The 12,277-nt window shown below is 41.8% G+C and overlaps 1 protein-coding gene across 1 annotated transcript; it reads right to left on the bottom strand.

Annotated features, from left to right (window-relative positions):
- Positions 1-2,152: 2,152 nt before the first annotated feature.
- On the bottom strand, positions 2,153-7,700 carry DMRTA1 (DMRT like family A1). The gene is made up of 2 exons (XM_034774916.1): positions 6,735-7,700; positions 2,153-4,030 (listed from the first exon to the last, which is right to left on the bottom strand). The coding sequence occupies exons 1-2, from the start codon at positions 7,663-7,665 to the stop codon at positions 3,150-3,152; spliced, it is 1,812 nt and encodes a 603-aa protein (XP_034630807.1). The 5' UTR covers positions 7,666-7,700; the 3' UTR covers positions 2,153-3,149.
- Positions 7,701-12,277: the final 4,577 nt, after the last annotated feature.

The following is a 12,277-nucleotide window of genomic DNA, read 5'->3' as shown; positions in this document are numbered from 1 at the left end:
GTGCTTGGAGTGTAACCTAGTGTGCTGGAGAAAATGAGAGTAAAAACCATAATGCAGTTGAAAGAAACAGCTTCACGAAGGGCCAGGGCTATTCACTCCAACTCTTACAAAGAGGAAGTGCATTAAGATAGCTATAAAAGTACAAATTCTGACAAAGAGCAGGGCTTTTGAAATAACCCTATAAACTTTAATATTATGGTGCGAAAGGCTAGGATCTTTAGTTCACAAGTAAGGCATTTTCTTAATTACGTCTATTGAAATACCAGCAACATAAAAACAATAACCAGTAAGAACAATATCATTTGGCAAGCTGATGGCTTGTCTATATGGTGCAGCAATGCAGACTACAAAGGTGTGATTTCTACAGTGCACTAGCACATTACGCATTAACTGGTCTGTGTAGACCCTGCTGGTGCACACTAAAAGTTCTCTAGTGTACTTTAATGGAGCGCTGTTTAAAATAGAAAAATGTTATAAGCACACTATGGAACTCTTAGGGCAGGTCTACACTAACCCCCCACTTCGAACAAAGGTACGCAACTTTAGCTACGTGAATAACGTAGCTGAAGTTCGAAGTACCTTAGTTCAAACTTACCTCGGTCCAGACGCGGCAGGCAGGCTCCCCCGTCGACTTCGCGTACTCCTCTCGCCGAGCTGGAGTACCGCAGTCGACGGGGAGCACTTCTGGGTTCGACTTATCTCGTCGAGACAAGACGCGATAAAGTCGAACCCAGAAGTTCGATTTGCTTGCCGCCGAACTACCGGGTAAGTGTAGACCTACCCTGAGTGTGCATCAGCAGGGTCTACATGGACTAATTAATGTGTCTCACACTGATGTGCTTTAGAAATCACATCCCAGTAGTGAGCATTGCCCCACTGTGTAGACATGCACTGATTTTGACATTTTGACCTCAGTTGAGGAATGCACTTAAGCACATACTTAAATCCATCCCTGCTAAAGCACACACTTAAATGTCTGAACAGCTATGCTTTCCTGACTTAGGGCCTCAATGAAATCAAATGAAGCAGGGACATCTACTGAAATGTCAAAGTTAGTTAATATTGAAAGCTTGCTAATTTCCATTGATGCTAATACCATCAATTGTAAGTGATAAAACTGTTGCATACTTTGATAAAATATAATCATTCAGAACATATAATTTAACAAGCCAGTTCTCCATATAAATTAGTCTTCATAATAGTTTACTCTTTGCTTATGCCTAACCCTGCCCATGTCCTATAAGCACCTAGAAAAATCCCTGATGTTTGATTGAAATAAACTTTAGTTTTACCAGATAATCAGCAAAAAAGACTGACTTCAGTGGGAGCATGATCAGGCCCAAAGTCAAACTTTTGTTATGTTTTCTAGATAGCAAGCAACAAAATCAGCATCAAATACTTCCTCAAAAGCATGTCTCTGTTTTAGTTGCTACATGCAGCTAAGAGAAATTCCCTTTCTAGTTCTGCAGTCCTAGAGCTCTTATTCTGCGATAACTTTGACTTTAGCCACATATACATTCATGTTGCAGGACTGCTCAAATATGCAAAATTAAGTACACATATATGCAAAAGTCTGCATTGTGCCTGAGAAGTAATTTAACAAATGTTTCAAACATTTTGGGGAGACCCAATCCTGGTGGCCTTATACAAAAGAAGAATCCCACTGAAATCAATAGGACTTTACACACAAGTAGAGAGAAGTTTTGATTCTGTGTCTCACTTGTGACCAGGATCTTTGTAATATACAAACATTTCCTATTATTTAAACAGCAACTCCCCAAAATTCATACTGTAACCAGTAAAGGAAAATTTAAAATACCAGCATATGTAAGAGAAACATCTCTCACCTTTGCAGCTTTAAAAAAATAATTCCTTATGAACCAAAATGTTAATTTTCTTTTCAAACCACCATCAAATTGCAATGAACTAGAATGGCCAGAAGATGGTGCTCATTTGCTTTGACTCTGTTCATTGTTTAGCTCCAAGATTCACAATACAAAGTCTACAAAACTCACAATAAAAATAAAGGTATAAAGAAATTATACTTGCTGTCATCATTTGAGAAGAATTTTATGAATGAAAAAATCCACAATACAAAAAATAATATTAAAAAAATCCAAAATAATAGAACCCATACTTTGGGTTGTAAGTGTAATTCAAAGGACTGATCTTCAGAAATTCAAATCCCTACGCTGAAGTACAGTTTTTTCATTTGGACCAACGCTATTAAAAATGGGTGCCTAAAATCAGGCTCCTACATCCACATTTAGGCTTTGATCCTCCAAAAATGTTCACATGTCCTTAACTTTATGGGTCAGATCCTCAGCTGACTTAAATCAGCAGAGTTCTATTGACTTCAGCTGAGCTATGCTGATTTATCAGTTTAGAATCAAGCACTGTAATTTAAATGGGGCTATTCTCGGTACGCAAAATTAAGCTTGTGCATACATTTTTGCAAGATCAGGGCCTTTGACACCTAAATGAAGAGCCTGATTTTCAAAAGTGTTGAGCACCCAGCAGCCCCTATTTACTTCAGTAAGATCTTTTGAAAATCAGGCTGCTTATTTCAGTGCCTAGCTATGGATTTATCAACTTAACATTAAGGACTCATTTTTGAAAGTCGGTCTTATTTTTGTTTGCATCATTGACTTTGGAGACTAAGTACACAAAGTTGGTGAAACATTTTTTAAAAGGGAGAGGAAAGTTATAATGGACGTTCCTTATAATCCAACTATTTCTGTTCACAGACAAATATATCCTAGTTATTGTTTCATTTACAAAACAATTTGAAGACAGTATACAAACAAAATATATGTATAATAAAAAACTCAGTTTTAAAATCAGTGCTAATTTTTAAACCAGCTCTTCACAGCAGATATTCTGGATGGAAAAATGAAAATATTTTAAATTATGTATTTTTGCTTAAAAATTTCAGTTTTGCAAGCCAGTCTACATTATAATTAAAAAAAACATTCAAAAGGTGTACAAAGCCTCGTGTTCTTTTAAAAAGGAACTGTTCTGCCACCTCTAATACAATATTCTGTGGAGTGTGGGATTAAAGCATCCTTTGAGGTTTGACATACTAGTCCAGATGTCATCACAGCTGCATATTTTGGAAGTGCATTGCGAAAGAGAGTATGCTAAAGGCACTACTGGTTTTCTTGATTTAGCCTTGAGTAAATTCCACTGCTAGTGACTGACTCTTTACTCTGAAAGTAAGAAGCATCCTTGATCACTCCTGAAAAGGCGCAGTCCATTGCTGGGTGAAAAGACAAAGCTGGAACCAGTCCATGTGTTAAGTAGGGTGACATAAATCCAGGCAGCCCTCTTCCAGGGGTGGAATAAGCCAGTTTTAGAGGGCTAATCCCCAGTCTAGGATTTAGGCCATAAAGATTTGTTGCATTTCCAAATGATGTAGAACTGGTTTGAAGAGGGGAGAAAGCTGATGTATTGCCAAATGCTCCAACACCTAATCCTGTGAGGCTAAAATTAGAGGCTCTCTGTAAGGCACTAAATTCAGATCTAGATGGGTTTGCAAAGTCTTTGACATTTTGTTTATTCTCTTTCCTATTCAAGATCTGTTCTATGGCTTGGACCACATCTCCTTTGCAGAACTGCAGGATACTCTCCAGCTTGCTTCGTTTATGACTAGGAAAGACTTTGGTGAGAATGCCAAGTGGGTCTCTTTGTCTTGAAGCAGCAGCAGGCGGACTGGAACTGGGGGCAGCAAAATCCTTGGACCATTCACTTTCATTTCCTGATTCCATGTCTGAAGAAGAAAGGGACCCTGAACTTTCGACACCTTCCAACTGCTGCTCCAGATTAGGACACTGAACAGTCTCTTCCTTTTCTGAGATTTCCAGGCCAGACGACTTCACTCTATAGCTTCCTCTAGCTTCTGCTGACTCAGGCGAAGATATCAGGGGAGGAGGATGTGATAGGATTACAGGACCTTCCAACACCCTGAAGTATGAGTCATACTCCTGTACCTGCCCTTCTGGGAAATAAAAAAAAAAAAAAAAAAGTTTAATTTAGTCTAAAACTTCCCCACTAGCCTTCAAAAGCCTTATAAATAGCTACCAAAATTTCCACACAGTACACATTACACTTCCCAAGAAAAGATATAGCGTGAAATCCGAGTCTCATTGAAGTAAACAGTAAAATTGGCAAGGACTCCAACTTAGCCATGATTTTATCCCTTGGTGTTCAAAGCAATGAACAGTGTAATTAAGATTGACATCTGAAAAATGACTAAATAAAAAATGGCACCTTTGTACACTATGGATTCTTGCCCAGATTCTCATTCGTTTCAATGGAGCTGTGCTGGTATGCAATAAAAAAACATCAGACTCCCCCTGTTTATTTAGTTATATCAGCTCACTTAAGTGATGAAACAGCCATGTTGGCTCTGCAGGGCTAAGAGAACAGGCAGGATTCTCTTCCTTCTTGTTCTTCATCAACAGAATTACTTCCTAAATTCAGACTTCCATTAGAATGCTCAGTGCCATTTTGTGTGGAAAATTGAGGAAATTCCCTCCAGTTGATTTTGACTTAGGGGGGACTGAGGAGAGGAAGCAGAAAATCAGCGTAGTCCTCCCTACTCTTTAGTTACTTTTTATGCTCATGAAGAAGAAAAATGATTCATTTAAAAAAAAAAAAAAAAAACACTGAACAATGGGTGATGCTCACTGAGTAACATTCTTTCATCTAAAGGGAAAGATCCAGATTTTATAATTTTTAGCTGAGATACAGACAGAGGAGGCAGCTAAAATTAAAATGAATAATGATGCAAGACTTCCCAAATTGTTCAGCATAGTACTTACATCATGTCAATACTTTTTGGGGAGGCAATAAAATAAATATTGGACATGCCCAGAACAAAAATTTAGGCCCCTATCCTTCTATTGCTCCCATGCAGGTAAACATTTGTGCCCGCATAGTCACACTGATTTCACTGGGGCTCTCCATGGGCACAAGGTTCTACCTGTGCACACAAATTACAGAATTAAGGCTTTCATGGTTAATTAGAGGAAAATCCACATAATTTCATTGTAGCATAAATGTGGGGCTTCTGGTTTTGGTATTTTATTAATTTAAATTTTCCAAGAGTTATTTTTAGCAATTTTTGCACTTTATATAGATATTCAAAAATCAAGGTTTTTTCCCCAAGGCTCTCTCTTTGTATATACTGTAATGAGTAATCTCTGTCATGTTCCTTTAACATCTTACTGTTTCAAACAGCATGACATTAAAGTGTACTAGGGAACCTCTAGTGTATTACAGCAAGAGCTACATGGACCAATTAAGGCTAAACATGTTAGTACATTTTAGGAATCATACCCACTGTAGTCCGCATTACTGTGCTATGTAGACAAGTTGTTAAATACAAGTAACCATTTCCAGTGTTTATTGGATAAAAACTGGTTTATTATCAATTAAAACCTAAAATCAGAAGCCCCACGAACATGTAAATATTGAAAAATTTCTCATATTTGCACAATCTTCTTAGCAACCATCCCACATAGACTTTCAGTGTTTAAAAACTAAGGCTCCAATCCTGCAAAGGCTTATAAGCATATGTAGTCCCATAAGGGCTGATTTTGCACCCACTAAAGTAAACAAGAGTTTTGCCACTGATTTCGGTGATGCTTAAGCCTTTGCAGGATCAGAGACCACTGAATGGTCTCCCATACATGCATGATCCTTAACACACTGGAGCACATTTGGAACAGCTCTATTCAAGATTTGTCAAAATATAAAGTATAGCTCAATTAATGTTAGCATTTCTAGATTTAAGAAGATTCCTTAGGTCATGTTACTTTCTTTGACATATCAAATACCCAAATGTGTATGCGAGTCTTTCAGTTAACTTTATTGTATATCAAAACTATTGCCAAAAGCAAGGATTAAGGACCTGATGCCGCCACCCTTAGTCTCTACAGTCCAGTGTAGTTTAAATGGACTTCATCCTTAAGTATGAATTTGCAAGGTAAATTTTAACAAAAATGTAAGAAAATCAGCAGGAGTCATAGTTTGCTTTGTTTTTGTTTTAAGAAAAGGTATCCACTTCTTTGTGTCATCATGATACCAACTTCATAAACACAATACTCCTAAACTTACAAAATGGCTTCTTGCATCTCAAATGTTTTTTAAACTGATTGTCTGTTATTTTATTTGTAAAAGCTGCATTATATATATTATACAGATAACGTATTGCTTACTATACTACCTATGTAACAGTTGCATATGTACACAGTGTATGCATAATAACATAACATTGCACATTTAGCATTTATATATACATGCAAAAATAAAGACCCTGATCTCGCAAACACAAGCACTTTACTTATTTGAATAGTCCCACTGACTTCAGTGGGACTACTCGTGCTTAAACTTAAAACACATGCTTAAATGTTGACAAAACCGAGGCCATATATCACTGATATAATCTAAAACTTATCAATGTACTGCATATTACATTAAACATGAAATTTCCTATTTTACTGCATAACATATTGCATTTTGTTATATCATATGTGTGTGTGCATATGTATATACATACACACACGTGCCCAAATGCAATATATTACATATGGAATAGATAACAGGAAAGTGCATATTTAATAAAAAAAACATTAATTGTGTTTATACTTCATGCATATCATTCACGCACAATATGCAATACACTGCCTATATGCGCATAAATATGCAATACATGTGTACATATACAGTACTGGTACAACATGCAACCTTGGCTAGATTTTTAGAAGAGCTCAGTGCATGAGGCTCTTTTGAAACCCTGGCAGTAAGCATCCGCTGGGTGCTGAGCACGGATAATAAGGTTCTGGTTTGGGAGCCTACAGAGGAGCAGAGCTCTTTAGGGTCTCTGGCCCCTAGCGCGTGCATAGCATCAGGATAGTTCCCCGTATCGACAGACGCCTCCGCCTGTCCGCACGGCCCGTGATCAGCCTCTCCAGGGCGCACACAGCTCGCACCGGAGAGGGGAAATCGTGGCCACACTGAAGTCAGTATCTGCCGCAGAGGGGCCAGGATTTCGGCGCGGCTGCGGGTCCGTTCCCTGCCCCACGCACTCCCCGCCCCGCCCGGCTCCGCTCGCACACCTCTTCTCCCCGGCTGGAGCTCCGCGCTCGCGCCCCCGCGCGCCGGCGCCCGCCCGGCAGCTCCGCGGCCCGTGGCCGCCAGGCTCAGCGCCGCCTCCCCACGGGCGGCGGGCGGGCGCTGCTGGAGGAGGTGCTGGAGCCCCCGGGCCTCGCTCTCCTCCTGCGCCTGCTGCCGGCGCAGCGCCACCTGCGCGGCCATGACCCGCTGGCGCTCGGCGATCAGCGCGCATTTGGCGCAGGCACAGTCCCGCCAGCGGCAGAAGCGTTTGTGGCCCTTGAGCGCGGACACCACGCCGTGGTTGCGGCAGCGGGCGCACTTCGGGGTCCGCGGCGAGCAGGCGCCGCGCTCCGGGCCCCCCGCCGCCGGGCAGCAGGGGCTGGAGCCGCCCGTGGCGGCGGCGGCGGCGGCTGCAGCAGCGGCGGCCGCTGCCCGCAAGAAGAGGCTGGGCGGGCGGAGGAAGGCGGGGGGCACGGGCAGCGCCGGAGCCGGGGGTGGAAGGGTGCCCAGCCCCTGGGGCAGCAGCGGGGAGCTGCCCGGCTCCATGCCCGCAGAGAGGAGCCCGGGCACCGCACAGCTCCGCGCGCCTCTGGGGGAGAACCGCCGCCGTCTGCCCCCTTTCCCCTCCCGGTGCGGGGAGTTAAGCGTCTCTCCCGGGTGGAGCAGGGCACAGCGCCACGCCCCTTGCAAGGGGACAGCCCCCAAAAGCGAGGTGGGATGGTGGCGCATGGCCCCCGCTGCCCCGGCGCACCGCTCCTTGGTGGGAGCCCAGGAGGTTGCTCCACACTGACGAGAGGCTAGGACTTATTTGTGAGAGTGTGTTTAGGTAAATGCTGAGAGAGCGGCGAGAGCTGCATATGTCTTTCTTCCTCCACAGCACTTCCCTGTTCCCGTCCAGCCTGACTCAGGGCTCGGTTCTCCAAACCCCTAAACCCATGCGTAAACCTTGGCAGCATTACACCTAAAAATATGGGCCCACCACCAGGTTCAGTTCCCCCTTCTGCCGGAGGAAATGAAAGGATTTCAGCTGAGCCATAAAGTTCAATGCTTGAGGGGACCACCAGATTATCTAATCCAGAGGTTCTCAAACTATGGGGCAGGCCAGTCAAGGGAGGTTTTTTTCTTTTAAAGAGCTTTAGCTGTCAGTTCCAGGTGACTGGGGCTCCTGGAGCCTGCTTGTTAGGGCACCCACCCGGGAGGAGGGAGACTCAGGGTCCAGTCCCCCAGCTCTAATGACTCTGTTTAGTCACAGTGGAACAGCTTCAACAGGAGAAACTGAGGGAGCCCCAAATCCAAATATCCTGTAGCTAGGTGGTTAGCGCACTCTCCGGAGAGAGGTAGGAGACCCCTCTTCCAATCAGGGGATTGGAATGAGTTTAGATGCCTGCAGAGTTTGGGGGGGAGTTTTGTGGTTCGCAGTGGAGCCTAAAACTAGGATTTAGGCATCTAAGCAGTGCTTAATTTGTGCCAGGGCTGAGCCCCGGCCCCTCCAGGCTTGGCAGTTCATAACCCCGACACCTCTGGACTTGCTGCATCAGTTATGCAAGTACAAAAAATTGCTTGTTCTCCAGCACCTCTTCCTTGACAAATTAAGCACTATATCTATGTCTCTTTGTGGATCCAGGCCTTGGTGTTTCAGAAAAAGCAACACACAACCAGTTCACCCAGCCATACAGAATATTCTTCCCAATAACCAAAAATGAATGAATAAATTAATTAAAAATTTGACACAGAACATTATATTTTTTATCTTTTGATATGTCCACGGGTGCACATTTGTATTTCTCTTCTGATCTTTGCTTATAAGGTAATCCCTGGAGTTTGTTAGGAAAAAGAAAAGGTGGGGGGGATTCACAACTTTTTTAATTACTATTATTATTTTCCTCTAAATTTTGAAATTCTAAAAATTCCAGCTAGCTCTATAATTGTTGAAAAATAGGGGGAAATTCATGAAAGTTTTCTTCTTTCTTTCAACATGTGAAAAATTTCAACATGGTCCCATAACTAAAATTTACGTTATGTGTACATATGTGAAGTAGTTTGACATATTGTTTAACGGCATTTTTCAAAGAAAAGTAGGATAAATGAGAGAATTAGCTCATGATGAAGACTGTGGTTGACAGCTTTGCTCCTCGGGCACAATGGAACTCTCCACAATAAAGGTAAAGCTTGTCTGTGCGGGAGACAGAGCATTCTTGGGGGCTGGATCCAGACTGTGGAATGAACTCCCCCAGGAACTAAGGACCATCACCAAAAGTTCACTACCACCCGCTCCAAGTGCTAAACACATTTCTTTGACCTTGCCTGCTCTATATACAAAAACAAAACACTTCCCAAACCTAGACACTCCACCACAGCCATTTCTCCCACTGTGGAGAGAGAACAAACAACATTGGATAGATTTTCTTCATGATGTTTAATGCACTACTCAAAGGTGCTCAGGAACCATAGGGATGAGCACAGTATAAGAACCTATATAGAACAGAATTCATACAACCTATTTAGCCAATATCACAGACATTAAGACTGATATTTCCCAAAGCTGCTTAGGGAAATATATACCCAAAAGTTAGTTACGTTTTCTAGACATGCCCAGTAAATGGAAAATGATTGACAAAGTTATGTTAAAAAAAATCAGAAATAGTGCTGGCTCCTGCACCCTCTAATGTCAGTGGGAGTTTTGGACTTGGGGGGATCACTTCTGATCTTATTGAAGTCAAGAGCAAAACTCCCATGGACTTCACTGGGTGTAGGATATGTATTCAAATTCATATTTTTAAAAAGTTAGTGTTGCAACAGCAATAACAGATGAGGCATAAAACAATAAAGATACTTTTGAAAGTTGTATCACCCCCATTATTCTGCCATTTTGTATTCCTATTCAAAGTTTATGAGTTTAAAAATAAAAGTATGGATCCAATCCCACATGTACTGAGCCGTGGGGAGTTTTGCCATTGCCTTGAATGGGAGCAAGGCCTTTGTGTTATAAATATAGATAATTTACTAAAGCATTGTCAGAGCATTATATTTTGAAAAATCTCTCTGAACAGTAGGAGTTGGGGTCACTAAGGTGACTATTCTGCTCCTTTTATGTGAACAGGAGTTTTTCTGTTTCTCTCTTGGTGCACAGAAGGAGGGAAATGCAAAACTTATGCTATGGAATAATCCACTCAGACTCTAGCCCATTTCTGCCAAGTTACTAATGATTTTAAGCAAGACGACTGTAACATTCCATCCTTGATGCACATGTGTGCATACCCTTTCTGCACCTATTAATGAGTACATATACAGCACCATAGCTAGGGGGAGAAATGGATTCCTACAGGCCCATCAGGTATTTTTTCTGCAGTTAATGAGATTTTTAGCATCACACTAACTAATAGAATGATGGGAATGGTCGTTGATGTGTCCTGTTCCAGAAAGAATAACCTTAAGTCACCTTCATAATAGCCATATTTTCCTTTTCTTCAAGGTTCATGTTCATATTGTGCAACAGACCATTGTATTATAGGATCCTCCCCCTCCACTCATTTTTTTTTTTTTACTGATTTAAGACTCATTTATGGGTGCTCCAGTACTGGTACACTGATAGAGTAAGAGAGAGAGAGGCTTGTCCTTCCCTCCTTTCTGCATAGAAGTTTCTTCTTGTTGCTCTTGCACAAAAGAGCCACAATGCTTTAGGCCAGCAGGTCTTGAGCACAAGAGGGAGAGGTGCTGTCTGGATTGGTCAGTGGCCTTGGCTGTGCTTCCGAGTCGCTGGCAATGTCAAGAGGCCTCTTCTGGGTGGAAGTGAAAGCTGTATCTTGTCTAAAAGCATAGCAAGGGCTGCTGGTGTGTGCTTACCCTGTCCTTCCCCTGACATTGACACTGAAGGTACGTGCCTGCCCCGGCACTAGGGAGGCAGAAGACCTACCGCCATTATCACTAGAACTCTTCAGAGGCACTTTAAGCCAAAGTGCTCCGCAGCACCTTGAAGAGTCAAGTTCAAAATGGGAAATAAGGCTGGGCCTGCTACGGTCAAAATGGAAGCAGCATTCTTCAGGGGGGAAAGAGGCCACACTCTTCTTACATGGGTAGATTTACTCTACTCTTTCCAAACAGCAAAAGCATAACACTGAAATTAAGAAAATCCATCACTTCTAAATTAATTTTTAGATCCTTGCCTGCTGGGCTGTACATCGTTGTTTTTTGTTTGTTTGTTTTTTACTAAACTGTAGAATATCGACATTGGAAGGAATAGAAACACGATCATCAACATTTGGTATTTTTATTTTTATAAAAAATCCCAACATACCCACACAATAGATTCACTATGGGGGTTTTGATCCTATTTTCCCCTGTGGATTCAGTCCTACAGTTCTTATTCATCCAAAACGCCTAGTGACTTCAGCTGGAGTTTTGCATTTGTAAGAACTGTAGGATTTGACCCACTACTTTGGTAAGAGATAGTAGTTTGGTCCAGCATGATTTTCTGTTATTAGAAATAGTGTATATTTTAAACTTTGTCTTCAGGCTGTCTGGAATTCTTTCTGCCAGAGATTCTCCTGGGGCCTTCATTATCAGTGTTCCAATTAAACGAGCTGGGCGATTAGAAAACGGTAGCCATTCACTACCAGAGCTCTGAATAGGCGACAAAGCCAGTTCCTCATTGGTTGCTTGACACTCACATATTTTGGTTCTGGATCCTCTTTGAAATTCATTTCTTTTGTGAGCATAAGGTTGTTTTTATGAGGTGTTGTCAGGCCTCTGGCAGGGTTATTGTGTGCGTTAGAAGGTGGTAGTTTTTGAACAAAGTCTTCAAAGTCAAGGCTTGGAAAATAAAAGCCACAGATCAAAATCAAACACCATAAAATGCTTAATGTTGGGCCTTGTCTCAAGGCTCATAGGCCTGGCAGATATTTTTTATTCAGCTTTATCATAATTAGAAAATTAACATTTATGTCTACCATTTTTTGAAGGAATTAAAATAAATGATCAGCTATAATTTTCAAGATAAGATTTAGATCATGGGTAATGTGCAGTAAATTACTAAATATTAGTTATCCCTAATAACATTTTGGGCCCTATTGTGCCATTAGTTTTTAAGTAGAACTCTTCACTGAAACCAATATGGTCCTTGGTCTCCCCTCTCTGCCACAAAATCGGGTAATAAGGAGCA

This window comes from Trachemys scripta, chromosome 6, assembly GCF_013100865.1.
Source record: "Trachemys scripta elegans isolate TJP31775 chromosome 6, CAS_Tse_1.0, whole genome shotgun sequence".
NCBI lineage: Eukaryota > Metazoa > Chordata > Testudines > Emydidae > Trachemys > Trachemys scripta.
This window is presented reverse-complemented; position numbering and strand designations above follow the sequence as displayed.